The 16,517-nt window shown below is 36.8% G+C and overlaps 1 protein-coding gene across 12 annotated transcripts in view; it reads right to left on the reverse strand.

The window, feature by feature from the left end:
- Positions 1-16,517, reverse strand: part of Dock9 (dedicator of cytokinesis 9) — a 288,972-nt gene that overhangs the window by 8,474 nt on the left and 263,981 nt on the right. For all 12 annotated transcript variants that reach the window (XM_076871913.1, XM_076871916.1, XM_076871911.1 and 9 more), the window contains 4 exons: positions 9,668-9,790; positions 8,949-9,062; positions 7,263-7,409; positions 4,169-4,379 (listed from right to left, as the gene is read on the reverse strand). In XM_076871913.1, coding sequence (XP_076728028.1) covers positions 4,169-4,379; positions 7,263-7,409; positions 8,949-9,062; positions 9,668-9,790 — 595 coding nt within the window. The remainder of the gene's footprint in view (positions 1-4,168; positions 4,380-7,262; positions 7,410-8,948; positions 9,063-9,667; positions 9,791-16,517) is intronic.

The raw sequence follows: 16,517 nt of genomic DNA on the forward strand, positions 1-16,517 counted from the left end.
TCACATTTCCAATCTCCTTTGCTTTTCTCCAGAACATATGTTATAACATTGATACATCTGCTCATCTTGTTGACTCTCTACTGCCTGTCTCTTCTTGCTGGGATAGAAGCTGCACAAGGCCACAGAAATTTGTTTTATGAGTTCGAGATGCAACAATGCCAGGGCCAAAGGTACCTTGTTAAATGAATGAAAGCATTACTGTCCTAAAGACTATATGGGAGGGCACACTGGCCCTAGAAGGTGGACAGTCAGGTGACCAACTGAGCAAGCCACTACATTACTGATAAACAATCACTATAGTGATCTGCAGCCCTGCAGGAAGAGGAGGAAGACACAGGGATATGTGTGATGACCGTATGGATGGCTCACAGTGAACAGAAGTTGGAAGGTGAGTGGATATTTCTGACATGAGTGCAGTATGGGCATGGTGTGGAAGACTTTGGAAAGTGACTGGGCAGAAACCCCTTGGCATAAGACCCAGGAAAGAAGAAAGGCAGGATAATGCTTTGAGGCAGACTCGGATACTTTTGTTGGGGAGCGGTGGAATGCAAACCAATAACAGCAAGGTAACAGGTTTTCTTTAAATTACTTTTAAGATTTTCTTTAAACTGCTTTTAAGGCAAAAGAATAATTGAATAACTAATAGAAAAATAACTAGTACATAAACCTTGAGAATAAACAGGTGGAAAAGGGAGCCAATTAAGAAATATATCAAAAAAGAATGATTAATGGGATTAACTCCTGAGAGGGTTGACTGGGTCACTATAAAGTTAGAATTTATGGTCATAGGTTTCTCAGTATATTTCAGAAGAGAAATTTCTTTAGTAGAGCAGGTGCATCAGGGTAAATTCTGTCCAGCTATTGACTCCAATATCCACCATCAACATAGGATTAGATGTAGATGAAGCCCCCTAAATAGGATGGCCATGACAGTTCAAGAGAGGACCAACTAAGGTCAGAAACTTCAACGTGATGTGAGGGAGCAGTTGAATAACTGATTGGTAACTAGGAAAGATCAATACATTGGAAAAAACAATATTTCCTTTGTTGTTCTCTACTCAGAAATGATCCACACTCTCTTGAGAATGCTTTCAGCTTGAGCCTTACTTTACTTTCACTTATAACAAAGTTCTCTTGCTTTGTTTTTCATGTCTCACTTTAAACTTTCTTTTGTTGGGACACAGAACCCAGGTTTGGAGCTGCAGCTCCCCACTCTCCTGTGAGACTTCCAACTTGGAAGGCTGGGAGTGACATGAGGCTTTTCCATGATCGGGTGCTATCCAGGAGGGTGAGCCTTGGCTGGTATGGAGGGCAGGGGAGGCCAGGGCTCCTCTACAACTGTCAAGGTCAAATGTCAGATTTGAAGCAAAACAATGGAAGAGAAACTTAGGGGATCTGGGAGCTGAAGGGGAAACTCTCAAGCTAAAGTCTTCAGAAGGCCCACTGTCCACATCCTTGACTAAGGCCAGCACAGAGCACACCTACACTACACCTCAGAACCACCCTTTCCACATTTTGAAATATTTCAGGGCAAAAACCGATTTTTGTGTGTGTATGTGTGCATGCGCATGTGCCTTTTATTATACTATAATCTCCTCTGTTCATTATCAGCCCCAAAAGAGCAAGGAACTCAGTGGTGGATGAAATTTAGCAAAACAAAGTAAGTTTTTCCCCATCCTGGTTACAATTACATATTTATTTAATATGAGAAAAATGTTAGAACTCTTCGGGCTGGGGTTGTGGCTCAGTGGTAGAGCACTTGCCTAGCACGTATGAGGCACTGGGTTTGATCCTCAGCACCACATAAAAATAAATAAGTAAAACAAAGGTATTATGTCCAACTACAACTGAAAAAAAAAATTAGGACTCTCACTTTACAGATGAGGAAACTAAGTACAGAGAGGTTTGACAACCTGCTCAAGTTCACACAGGGAGGCTGTGACCAGGGTCTGCAGGAGTCCCAGGTCAGGCTTCCTGCTGCCCTGTCTTCTCAGTCCCACAGGTGTGGGAAGTGGTTAATCCTCGACCAATCAGCTTGTGTCTATTCTGCCCATCTGGGCAGTGCAGTTACTCTTTGTCCCCTCTGTTCTGGCACATACAGAGCTTTGCTTGCATCTTTTATCTAATCTAAAATAGTTCTGTAACAAATTTAAACTGTAACCCTTAGGGCATTTGCTGGGGAAAACACCCTATCTTATGAATCAGTATGCTACGTCAATAATAATCATGATAAAAAAAAAAAAACCTGACTTGGACTCAGCAGTGAACTAGGTTTTCTGTAAAGCAGCAATTCTCAACTTGAAGATGACTCAGAACACCCTGGAGGGCTTGGACATAAATAGCTGGGCCCCGCCCCTAGAGTTTTTTGATTCAGCAAGTTTGGGGTCTGGACATTTGTATTTCTACCAAGTTCCCAGAGGTTGCTGATGTTGCTGGTTCTGGAATAACCTTTGATAACCTGATTTAAGGAACCAAAGTGACATCATCGTCACTGTATAGATAAACACTGTATGTGTTGCTAATTCCCATAAATATTCCATCTAGATATAAAGTTATTTAATTTAATGAGAATTTGCCAGGAACATGTACATTAGGAAATTAATGCATTTACATATGGGAGGGACTAACATCTGGGATGGTTTCCAAACATCTGGGATGGTTTTCCTTTCTAGCAATTCATTCCCCCTCCATTATCTCCAATTCCCTTGGGCCATGGAGACACCCTGGTGAGCCACCAGCCAAGATTCTTACCAGCCCCTTTGGAATGAACAGCCAAGGACCTGTGTAGCATGGAAGGATGGGTTCTGGGGATGATTGGAATCCCCACCCCCTCTATTGTCTCCTACCACCCCACTTCCCTGATACCTCCACCTCATACATACCCCACTCCATCCTTCCACTATTATCCGGACAGTCTGTAAATGGCCCTTCCTTCCTCCACATCCACTATTTTCTTATGAGTTCCTCAGGAGTGCAGGAGGATCTATAGATTGCTATTAGTATCCATGTGGGCAGCTTGGTGTATATTATCTTCTATTATTTGAATGAAGCCAACCATTAAACGATCACAGAGGACTGGGGAAAGGGAAGTGTGTGGATTCTCTTCCTGTAATACACTGTTTTGAGTTTTTGATGATGACCCTTATTCTTATTTTGGTAACATCTCAACTAAGATATAATTCACAATGTAAAGCAAGAGCTGAGAACCACTTGAAATGAGGCATCTTAATAGTGCTCCTTTCTTTTATAACAATGTATAATTATAACCTCCATTATTCTCCAGATGGAATGTCCACCAACATCAACCTTGAGGGAGACAGTGGGTCTTGCTAGTTTTACTTAACTAAGGCAGCTCATTGGAAATTGTGCACAAATGGTGGCTATGGAGACACCTGGCTTTCTAAATTGGCTTCTTACTGATTCTTTTTCTGTCAAGAAAAACATTTTGTTTTTGGTTACCCTAATTATATCATTGATTCTAACCTAAGAATAAGTGGGTCAAGTGTCCTCTAAATCACCCAAAGAATGTAAAAATCACCCTGAGGGTGACTCTATACTTGTTAGGAACTGAGAAATGATACAAACCATATTTGCAAGAATGGGAGATCAATGGCTGAACAGTGCCAAAGAGTCAAGTAAAACTCCCTGAGCTGAAGAGGTGGCTTCTGAAATCAGCAGGCTTCATGGGACTGGGGACTTTAAGCTGAAGTTCAGCAGCCACTTTCAGCAGAGGTAGGAGAAACCCAGCTTTACCCACCATTTATTCTGTTAGCCTAAAATTAATGAGCAGGTCCATGCAGCAGAGGTTGGTGACGTGGACAAGGTCTCAATGTGGTTTCTTGACCAGGTGGCCATGGCCAGGAGGATTCCAGATGGGCTTCGGGGGGCATTCCTGTATCACTTGGAATTGTGTGTGAAAGTCTCTGGGCAAAAACAGGACCACTGTTTTCCTCAGATGCTAAAAAGGGTAAGTGATCTTACATGGATATGAACTTCTGGTTGGCGGAAGAAGAAATATAAACAGACAAATGGAAAAATATGACTGTTCAATGTTGAGCTTAAATGGGCATGGAGGACACTACTAAGGTGACTAAGGATGTGTCCAATTCTCAAGGCCTCTGCATCCCTAATAGAGAGCGCTGCACGTGGACAACATGCAAAACCATACCTGTTAAGATGGTGCGCCGTTTGCACTGCTCTTCGACACCACCCTGCCTTTTCCCAGCCTGGGTAAAGGGCATCTCAAACATGAAGCGACGAATGTTGTGCGATCTTTCAAACTCTGTTTTCCTTTCTTGCAATTCTTTCTCATCAAAGAATGGGATCACATGAGTCACCTGGATATAGGCGTACTTGGAATCCAGGTCCTTAGGGTTGACCTATGAATAAGAACATTGAAGACTGGTGCAATCTGGAGGAAGCTCTCAAGCTTTGCCTGAGCTGCATTTTCCAACTTTTTATTAGTAAATATTTTGAATTAAAATTCAGAAAAGTTGGAAAATATAGTACAAGGAACATCCACATACCCACTACTTAGATCAATTGCTAACATTTTGCTTTACTGTTTCAAACACACACACACACGTGCAGACTCCTTTCATCAGAATCATCTTAAAAGTAAGCAATAACACATTTCAGCCAGTTTTTCCTCAAAAATTACATTCTCCGCTATAACTATTATATATTATCATACCTAACAACATTAATAATAATTCCCTAATATCCAAATACTCAGTCCATATTAAAATTTCCTTAAAGTGCCTAGACATCATTTATACCAATGATCACACTTTACATTCAGTTGTCTCTATTTTATTTTATTTTTCTCAGCAGTGGGGATTGAGCCGGGGGCACTGCGCAACGTAGGCAAGTGCTCTATCACTGAGCTATAGGCCCAGCCCTCTTTGTTCTTGATTTATCTAGAATTCCCAACTATTTCTTTTTCATGACATTGAAGTTTTTGGAAGAAACCCTGATAATTTTCTTGTTCAAACTCAGTATAGGTTTCTCTGATTGTTTCCTAAGATGCTTTTTCATATAGTTGGCTTAGAGAGATAAATGTTTATTTAAGGAACAACAGCAAAAAGCCCCTGACATTATCATTAATCTGTAGACAGATCAGATGAGATACAAATAGCTGCAGACTATTAAACTTAATATAGTCACAGATTAAGAATAATTTAATGGCGAGTTAGTTTCTGCTTAACTCAGTACAGTATGAGAAGTGGAGTGTTCTCAAACACAGGCATTTTTCATCCAGAAAGAAAAGTTAATTCACTAGGGGGAAAAAACCATTTTTCACATTTCAGTTGTATCCAACCTTCTAGAACAATAAAAATGGATAGGAAGAAATTACTATGAAGAGTGTTAGGAAGATGACATTGGTTTAAGGACAGGCAAATGAGTGGGAACGAGAGGTTTCACTGTCTCCTAACAGATGTTTGTAAAGAAAATACAAAACATATGTCAAAGTACCCCAACCTTAGAAGGTGAGAGAATGTGTGATATTGTCTGTATTTTAGAAAAGCCATCTGACCAGTCATTATCATCATATTTGAACCTATTAAATTTGACTTTCTTTAGCAGAAACAGTTTAAGGGTGGGGAGATGGAGCTCTGATGGCTGGTTTTGGGTGGCATTTCCCTATTCTTCCTGTTCCAAGGTACTTGTAGTAAGAATGGAGGATTGGTGCCTAGTGGAGGAGGGGACCCTGTAACTCAGCTGCTGCATCAAGGGCCACATTAAATGGGGCAAAAGAATAACTGAGAACCAGGAGGAAAGGTTGTGTTGTTAATGTCACCACTTGACCCAGGCAAAAGTTTTAATATTAAGAGAAAAAGGCAAACTGGACCTGGATCATTTGGTCTTTGGAGTAAGTGGGTTTTAGCAAGGTTATATTGAGGTTTCCAGTTATAACATTTGTTGTTTCTTTTTCCTTTGTGCAACTTTGTTAATGACATCAAGAAATAACCCACAAGGAGCCAGGAAGGAGAATAGAAGATAGTAGTGGATACTTTAATGCATTTTGGGAAGACAGGTATATGGAGGTATGCCACCTGACTCAGCAGAGAGCAGAGTGCAGAGTGCTAATCTGTGGGCTAATATGCATTGCTTAGAACCCATGGAGGACCAGCCACTAGGATTAGGGTGCCCACATAAGGTGTGAGGAAGAAAACAGGACAAGTGGCCACAAGTCTGCATCCGGGTTTGGGAATTCTGAGTTTCCTTCCCTAGTCCCCTACCCCAGAGACTGCAGAGGTCATTCTCTAAAGAAATTGGTCTAGAAATACTTGAAGTAGAGCTACTAGTATCAGCAGAAAGCAGGGATAGGTAAAGTGTGGAACAAGGGTGAGTAAACGAGAGGCTACTGGACAAACATGGGGCCTTCCCTCTTTCTCCTCTGCTGCATCCAGAATCTAGCAGTCAGACGATCACCTTCTGCCTTCTTTGTTCCCTGCTAGTTCCCTAGTCACACAGGTAGGAGACTGGAAGACTCTTCTTTGAAGAAAATGAAGGACCCCCAGATATAGATTCCAGACTATAGGTACTCCAAAGGAGGGCTCAGGAAAGAAAGGGGATTACAAACCACACCAAAATGGTGTCCCCAGGAAGAAACAGGGCTTATCGCTGATGGAGAGCTGATGAGTGGAGCATTTTTAATGCAAAGAACAGGAAGGAGTGCTATCTCTGCTTGAGGTTCAGGAAGCAGAGGGACACCCAATGTCCTGGAGCAGTTCTGAACAGGGTAGGACATATAACTGCATAGGACAAATATGTAGGTTCAAGAAGAGTCACTGTGAAAGTAGAACACTAGAGGGCACCTACACTAAACAGAAAGATTTCATTAACTCAGCCATGGTAGCTGGAGAGTTCATTCTATGACTTGTCCATCTGTTCATCCATTTGTCTGTCCATCCATCTATACATCCAAGCATCAGTGGCGATGAAGTCACATGCCAAGTGCAGCAGAAAAGGGCAGTGAGGAACAGAGCCTTGGCCCTACACTTTTGGAATTCCGGAATACTGAAGTAAAAATAGCACATTCCTTCACATGTTCATTATTTTGTAAAAGAAGCTTATAATGGAAAGCACAAAAAGGTAATTAGAAAAAAAAATATTCCTGCACTCAAGGCCAAGAGTCCTTAATTTTCCCAAGTGTTCTTTTCTGTACACATTTATGAATATATAACACATAACCAAATACATGTAATCACTCAAAACAATACCACATTGTTACGAAACTTATCCAAGCATGGTCATACCTTGCCAGAGTCCTGTATCATTTTGACATTTTCAGAACCAAATTTATCTGAGTAAAGTTTAAGGAGTCTCTGAGAAATTTCTGACAGAGGTGTGAGTTTGGGTTCTTTGTAAATATACTCCTTTCCATCTTCATCTTCAAAGAATCCCTGTGACAGGAAGCATAATTAGTGTTGTCCCAAATATAAGCCCAAGATTTACTACCAAGGAAGGGTTCTTTTGTTACAAGGGATGAGAGGATGATTCTAAAATAAAATCCTATACAGGCTGTCCAAATAGGGAGAAAAATTATAATAATGTGGAATTTAAGTGCAAAGATAAAGGAAAAACACAAAATTGCAAACTTGATTCAAGAACGCTGTCATTAAGTGTGGAGTGAAATGAAAGATCTAGGATTCAAGACTGTTCTCTCAGTGAAGACTCAAGCCTGTTTCACATTCCCAGGAAGCAGAACTCACGAAAAAGTGACCAGCAGCCTCCAAGAGGCAGGCCTCAGAAATGCAATACATCCCTTCTTCTGACCTCTCCAATTCACATAGGATTTTTACAGCATGAAGTATGTAGGTCTGGAGTAGGTCTAGCAAAACTTCTGTAAAGTTTGAGTAGATCTGATTTTACTTTATTGATGAGAAAAAATATTAAAGACCTGTAGCATAATATCAAATATTTTCATTATCACCTGACATAATTTGTTTTAGCACCAATTATGTTTGACTACAAAGTTTAGAATTGCATGGGAAGTGAAAAAGGTTGAAGATTAAAGAGTCCAGATTGGGGTTAATATTTGCAATAAATTTAAAATTTTTTTTCTCATCTAAAATAAAAGAGAGAAAATGGCACAAAATCCACAAAATATGGGGAGAAAAAAAAAAAGCAGGCTAACATGGAACAAAAAACATCCACATCAAACTGGGAGTTTAGATGCAGTAATTTCACTATATTACTTGCTTTTTAAGCATTTACTGTAATTACCTCCACATCTGTTTCACTGTCTGTAAACTGGTATTGCTATAAAGTTATAAAAGACAATAACAGAATAAAGTGAAGGTTATATAATGCTCACAGAAAATCACATACCCTAAATAAATAGATGACAATTTATACCACTTAATAATGTTAGAGATTTGAAGGTTAAAATTTAAGTTTAATTTAAATAAACCCTCTCATTCAGGGTTTCTGAAATATTACAATGATAAATATACTCATGGAGATATTATATTACAAACAATAAAGATGCAAAGGTACAAAGAAAACCAGAAAGTCTATTTTGGTTTAAAACATGCAATACAAATGTATAAAGAAACAGATGATTTATTTCTGTGAATGAAAATGTTAATTTTTTTTGAGTTTGTAATGACTAGACAGATATACATACAGACTTGAAAAGGAAACTTGCAAATCACACGAAGAACCAAAGATGCTGCTAAGAATGCCTTATGGAGGAAGAACTTACCGCTGCCTTAAGAAAGTAATAAAGAAAGGATAGGAAGAAAAAAAAAAAGCAGAAAGTTTACTATAGAGGAAGATCACCATACCAAATGATAAATTTTTCAAATTAGCATTTATAGAACACAGAAAATCCAAAAGATATAACTTCATAAGAGTTTTTTTTTTTTTTTTTTTTTTTTAAAAAAAAACAATAATAAGAAAAGGACTCAGGACAGTCTACAGAATAAGGGGAGGCTCACCTGTCCAAAGAAGGCCACCCGGAAGTAGGTCCCCAGGAGCCTACGGCCCGAATGCATGACCTCAGTCACTTTGCTGTAGGCCCGGTGAAGTGTGTCATACAGATGAGCTAGCCTCTGGAAAGCAGAACAGAACCCATTTCTTGCAAATAGTAGAAACAATTTAAAAATAACAATTAATATGGCAGTGTAGGTATAAATTCCTATAAAGAATTCCTGCCAAAAAATAAGAATATATTTTGACTATAAAACTCGCAGTATTTGTAAGTCTAAAAAGGGCCAAACTGCTCGTGAGGACCCACTGACCTAATAGTAAGAGAAGGTCTTCTCACACCAGTTTTAGTTTCTTCTTTTCCTATTTCATTTGATTTGCTCCTGCTTATGGAAGGATGGAAGGGTCACTATTTTCCCAAGCAGATGGGCCCAGGAAGAGTTCTGAGGAAAAGGAGACTTGGTGATTGGAAAATTCTGTTTGTGGCAACCTCCAAAAGTGGAGTGCTTGGGTGGAAATCCTGTAGAATGGGACACAGGGATCTGCACAGACTCTTGACTCTTGATTCTTGGCAGGTGGTAACTGATGACAACCTATGGCATAATGTGGAGGGTCAAAGATCACCTGCTCATCAGTGAACCAAAGTCTGCTCTCTTTGTATAGAAGTAGGTCTGAGAATGTGTCACATCACTCTTCTCTCAAATAGGAAAAAACAAAAACAGCCAGATACCTCAAAATCCCTCCGCTTTTCATAAATTGGGATGATGAGTTTATAGATGTCTGCGATCAGCTCGTAGCGTTCTGCCTTCCAGAGTCCATCTGCGCACTGCTCTAGAAGCTCCATCAGCACATCCTGATCAAAGAGAAGGTCACAGGCCAGAGAAGAGTGTTATGGAGAGTATGAGAATGTATTCCTTCTGAAATGCACAGTCTAAGACTGCTTGAGGGAAATTTCAAAAAAGAAACAAAATTTTTAGATACTAACTCCATGTTTGTCTTGGGAAGCTATTTTTTCCAACCATGTTCACATGCCTAAATAAAAAAGGGTTTCACATTACTTGACTGCTTTATTAGTAACTTGTATGGAAAAACTGACATAGTTTTAAATGGGTTCTCAAATTTTGTTCTTAGTTCTCTTTTTACACATATAATTTAGAAATTTCTTTTTCCTTTTTTAAAGACCAATGACAAAGTTGAAACGTGGAGTTACTAGCATGACTTCAACCCCAACTAAACATCTTGAAGGAGTGTGGTGATGGAGTGTGGGGGTACCATGCCTGTACCATTTCTCTTTGAAATTTCTTTCGAGTCACTGTCTGTGTTAGCATCCTTGGACTTTTGAGGAAGGTAACCCTACCCATGGCTCAAGAATCAGAGCATGGGCTCAAATTTATACTAATAAGTGGAACCCGTTTCCTAGCCACAGTCACTGCTTCATCATGGGAGACCTGTGACCAGGCCAATCAGTGTGAGTTTTAGGACCCTAGCTTGGAATGCTCGGACAGATATACTCCCACCAGACAGGATAGAAAGAAGCAGCATAGAGCCTAACTGGGGCTGTCATATACCTCATGGCCACAGAAGGTCTCTCTACCTTAGTAACAGAGTGAAGAGGCCCCTTCTGCCCTGGCAAAGTTGACTTGTATCAATGATAACTTTGTTAAAGGTTTGGCCTCACTCAACTCAATCTCCATAGAATTTCCCAAAGGGATCCAATACTCAAGTTTTTTCTTTGAACACATCTAAGTGTTGTTTCATTAATAATGTTGAATAAATTTTCACATGCATATATATCATCTGAACACCTTTGGTAATGTATCTTTTGCTCATTTTTTGTTGGATTTTTTAATAATGGAATTTGAAAATTCTTTATGTATTCTGGATAAAAGTTCTTTATCGCATTTGTCTCTGAGGCATAGAAAACCTAGTCAGTGAAATAATAACAGAAAATTTCCCAAATGTTTGGAAAAGTATGGACATCCAGGTATGAGAGGCATTCAGAATCTCAAACAGACATGACCAGAAAAGAACCTTTCTATGTCATATTATAGTTAAACCGTCCAAAGTACAGAACAAAGAAAGAATATTGAAAGCTGCAAGACAGAAGTGCCAAAACACTTATAAAGTCAAACCCATCAGAATAACACAGATTTCTTAATAGAAACTCTTAAAGGCCAAGAGGGTGAGGAATGATGTATTTTCAGCCAAGAAAGAGAATAACTGCCTACTTAGATTATTATAGCCAGCAAAGTTATCTTTCAGAACTGAAGGTGAAATTAAAACATCCCAAGATAAGCATAAACTAAAGGAATTGCTAACCACTAAACCAGCATTTCAAGACATTTAAAGAAATTCTAAGCACAAAAGAGGAAGCAAACACAATCACAAGAGCACAGAAAATAAATCTTACTAGAAGAGTAGATAAGAAAATGAGACCTAAGGAAAAAAACATGATTGATTCAGTTATTTATGAATTATTAATTAATTCATCTCTATGATAAATAAGAGAGAAAGAAACAGATGATTCAAAACAACCAGAGGAAAAAACTAAAACCAATAAAATGACTACCACACACCTTTTCATACCACCCTGAATTTTCCAACTAATGGTGTCTTTTGAAGATTGGATATTTTTTATTTTAAGTCCAATTTAACAAGGTTTAATTTTCTGGATTGTATTTTTGATGTTCTATCTAAGAAGTACTTAATCCAAGCTCACAGATATCTTCTCCTGCTTTCTTCCAAAAGTTTTATAGATTTATATTTTAAGACTCTGATCTACTTTGAGTTATCTTTGAATGAAGTGTGAAGGTTCTTTTTCTTTTTTCCCATACATGTATGCCCAATGTTCCAACCCCATTTGATGAAAGTCTATCCTTATATCCTTTCTCCATTGAATTACCTTTGAATTTTTGTCAAAAATCCACTGACCATGCATGTGGGTCCATTTCTAGGGTTCACGTTTTGTTCCACTGATACCCCTTTGTCAATATAATGCTGTTTTGATTACTGCTATGGCTTTGTAAGAAAGTTTCTCCAGTGACACTGCTGACATCTTGGTCAAGTGTCTGTCGCAGGGTCTCTCTTGTGCTTTGTAAGATAGTTATCAGCATCCTTGGCTTCTGCCTACTAGATGCCAGCAGCAGTAGCATCTTCCCTTTCCCCAAAGTCATGACAATAAAAAATGTTTCCAGACACTGTCAAATGTACGCTGGGGGTAGAAGAGGCTGTGTGTGCAAAACTGTCTCCAGTTGAGAACCACTGCTCTATAGTAATCTTGAAGCTGGTTAGCATAAATCTTCCCATCTTTTCAAAATTGTTTTGGATATTCTAATTCCTTTTGTTTTTATATGGATTTTAGAGTCAATTGTCATTTTCCACCCAAACTCCTAATGGGAATTTGGTACTGCTTTGAATCTATAAATAAATTTAGGAAGAACTGACCTTTTAACAATATTGAGTCTTCTAGAGATTATATAAAATAATTTAATAATATAGTAAAACCATGGCATAAAAATCTCTAAATGTGAAGGTTAATTGATTAATGTATATTAATCTTACCTCCTATGATTCTGCTAATCTGATTTATCAGTGTAAGTAGCCTCTTTCGTAAATTTTTTTTCTCATGTGAATATTCAGAGCATGATGTTGAATACCAGTGGTGAAAACAGATATTCTTGTTTTGTTTTGAAATTTAGGGGGAATTTCTGTCTCTCATAATCAAATATATTTTTTCCCTAGATAATTAGAGAAGTTCCTTTCTAGTTCTAGTTTTTTAAAAAATCTTGAATAAATATTAAATTTTGTTAAATGCTTTTTCTGCATCTATTGAGATGTCAAATGGTTTTTATGAATTTATTCCATGGATATGATGAGTAACCTTGATTGATTTTTCCAATTTCAAACCTACCATTCTTCGTGGAATAAACACCACTTAGTCATAATGCATTTCTCTTTTTTATATTTTGATAGATTAAATTTGCTAATATTTTGTTAAGGGATATATATAATTTTTTTAAAGTATGCTTATATCCTCTGTAATATTGTAAATGAAAAGTAAGCTCTATGTTTTCCACAAGTGGTCTAATGTTTCGTTAACGGTTTATAGAACCAAATAAAATAAGCATTTTTAAAGCAGTTGTGAATCAACTTACTGGAAAATACTATCTAAGCAAGATCATCTAACTCCTGTCCTATTTGGAATATACAAATAATAAAATTGTCATCTGTGTGACTGACTTGACACCAGTGCTTATAAAAGATATGCCATTTGCTTCAGGCTTTTATTATAGATCTCATTAAAGTCAGATATAGTGACCACTACCACAGCTATAGAAAAAGAAGAAATCAGGGAAGTTTCTAATGTTATCTTTTTGTCCTTTGCTTTTGTATTATGGAGAGGCATGCCTTTCTTACTTTTGTCTCAAATCTTTTCCAATAGACAACCTATGCACACTAAGTATGACAAATTCTGTATTCTTTTTTTGTTGTTGTTCTTGTCAATGGACCTTTATTTTATTTATGTATATGTGGTACTGAGAATTGAATCCAGTGCCTCAGACATGCTAGGCAAGTGCTCTACCACTGAGCCACAACCCCAGCTCAAATTCTGTATTCTTTTCATGCTCCTGCTTATAAAAGTTAGATAAAAGAAAAACCTATGAAGAAAATTGTAATGCATTCTGCTGTCATATATAAGTAAAAAAAATTAATTAAAAAAGAAAAACATATGAGTACACTTGTATAATTTCAATGACAGTATTCTTACTTCTCCACATTTGTTAAATGTATGAAATATATATAGGTATAACCTTTATTAGTATTTATAAAGACCAATAAAAATTTAACTATTGAAATGCTCTGATAAATAGTAAATTTTCTAAGGTAATTCACAGGTCAAATAAAGAAACTTCTCTTATTTTAATCATTGCTTTCCAGTTTGTTTTAATTTTTATAATTATCTTATTTCTACTGGGTTATATAATATCCCACAGGGCCACATACATTTGGGTACTTACATATTTCTGACTTGTTTCTATTTTTCTTAGTAATATTAGCCATATTGTTAGATAGAAATAACTGTCCTTGGCTATAGGGAAATGAGTTGACTAAAATGTCCTTTATTACAGAGTACTTTATTTCTTGCATATATTTGTTCAAACATACTGCTGGTGGGTATTAATTGAGCACTTTCATTCCCAATGGTGGTACAGAATTGCAGCAGAGGTGGAAGAACTCAGAAGACTCCATGGATGAGAATTGCACAATCAAGGTATTCTGATAACAAAACAATCAAGGTTATAGAATTTTTTTCTTACTTTAAAACTATTCTTTTCAGTGACTTCAATACTTATTGAAGTACTAAAATGAACAAGACTGGTACTTTGAAGTACTGATTGATTAATCACTTGATCCCATGTAAGAACAAAAGAGAATTTTTAAGGTTACTGTGAAATTTCAAAATACTAGAGATCTATCTTAAATTTATATTATTCCCCTCAAGTCTCATTTGAGTGTATCCATTTGTTTTTTAAAGGGGGGGGGTGTCTTTAGATGTTTTTTCCTTACTAAAACAGAATAATTCATTGAAAATATTCTAAGGTGCCAGGCACAGGAACACAAGCCTGTAATCCCAGTGGCTAGGGAGGCTGAGGCAGGAGGATCACAAGTTCAAAGCCAGTTTAATGAGGTCATAAACAACTTAGCAAGACCCTGCCTCAAAATAAAAAATAAAAAAAGGGTTGGAAATGTGACTTAGTGTTTAAGTGCCCCTAAGTTCAATTCCTGGTACCCCCCCCCCAAAAAAATTCTAAGGTACAAAAAGAAAACGGTCATCTGTCACTTCAACAAAATATTTAATTTGTAGGTCCCCAATAATGACCATTTTAGTGGCATTTATACAGGTTCTAAAATAGCAGCTTTTAAAATTAAGGCAGTGTTGCTTTATTCTTATCTATTTGTTTACTGACTACTCTGTTAAAGTTCACAAGAGTGGTTTCAAACTAACAAACCTTCAAAGGCCTTTTGTAATGCAATGTAAGAAGAGTTAACATAAACATTTTTCTCAATGTTTAAAAAAATATAGAAAATGTTATTGTATTCAAAGTCAACAAATACCTTGCATTTTGGAGTTCTTAAAAATAATAATGGTGCTTGAAATTATAGATGCTATTATAATTAGAGTCAGTTTTAGATTATTAGCCCAAATTAGAGGGAAATATGAGAGAGAACCACAAATCATTTATATTTGATTTTTAAGTTTATTTTTATATTTTATCTTGAATATCAGTATGTCTTACATTCTTGGACTTTGTAACACTATTAAGTCACCAAGTGATTTAAATTGAAATGAGCCTAATATAAAAATGTGATTCCAGAGAAGAAAAATTTAATTTCTTCTTAAGTCTCAAAGCTAGTGGACTAAACTGCAAAATTGGTGGTCTTGGTCTTTTGTTTTTTAGGTTTATTGTTTCATGATTTTTTAAAAAAAATGATTTATTTTGTATAAAAAGCATATCCAGGTGGTAATTTTAGGATGTAGGACACATCTGCAGTCTCTCTTTCTTGAATTGTTCTCTTGATGTTCACGGTGTGATGAATGAGCATACTGCTGCCTTCGAGGACCCAACTGGAAATCTGTGGCCTTCTATCTGCTGCTACAAGCTTCCATTTGCTCAGTTTTGAGACAAATGGAAAAATGAATGGAAAAATCAAAACTCAAAGTACTATCTTCAGGCAAATACGAGTAATCAAAATGTGCCTTTTGAAGATATATCTAAAAGAAAAAAGTTGTGATGTGGGTCTGACTTTCATAAAACAATTTTTTAAGTATTTTGAGAATTGCTGTATTAACTTTATAATGGAGAACTTAGTAAATTGCTACAGTTTATATCTTAAAATTACAATAGTGTGAATATATTTTAAGATGTCTGACCACGCTATAAAAGTAGAGATATTTAAGATAAGATTATAAGTTAGGGTACTAGCTATGTTTTTTAAATTTTCATGAACTTAATTCTTATTTAAATATTGTGTTTTCCTCAATGAGTATATTTATATTGTCAAACCTGGTAGACTAAAGGCAATAAAATTGTCTTGAGGCTAAAAAAATTTTTTTTATAAGAAAAAAAAATATTCTTAGGTTTAACTTGTCCACTAATCATCTGGTCCCTTCTGTTCTATTGGGCTTTTTCAAAGAGGAATACAATTTGTGTGTGTATGTGTGAAAAACTACAACTGATCCTGGCATGGCAAGGTCACGCTATAAATATAAACAAATGTTCAATGATCACATCCTATTTACTGTTGATGGGATCAAAAAGCCCTGAAGATTCTTAATTCTATGCCATAGCAGAAAGTGGAGTGATTTAAATGCAATTTCATAAAAAATTGAAAATTCTTTTCAGTTATAAAAGTTCTAACTATGTACCATTAGTATCACAACACTGATTCATTCATTCATTTATTTGAATGTTTGTTCAAACATTTTACCAAGCATCTACAATGGGCAAGGCACCATGCTTGACTATTGGGTTAACCTTAAAACTAAATCCATAAGTAAAATTAAGTCTGTGTAATTT

The sequence above is a fragment of the Callospermophilus lateralis genome, chromosome 12 (assembly GCF_048772815.1).
Source record: "Callospermophilus lateralis isolate mCalLat2 chromosome 12, mCalLat2.hap1, whole genome shotgun sequence".
Taxonomy (NCBI): Eukaryota; Metazoa; Chordata; class Mammalia; order Rodentia; family Sciuridae; genus Callospermophilus; species Callospermophilus lateralis.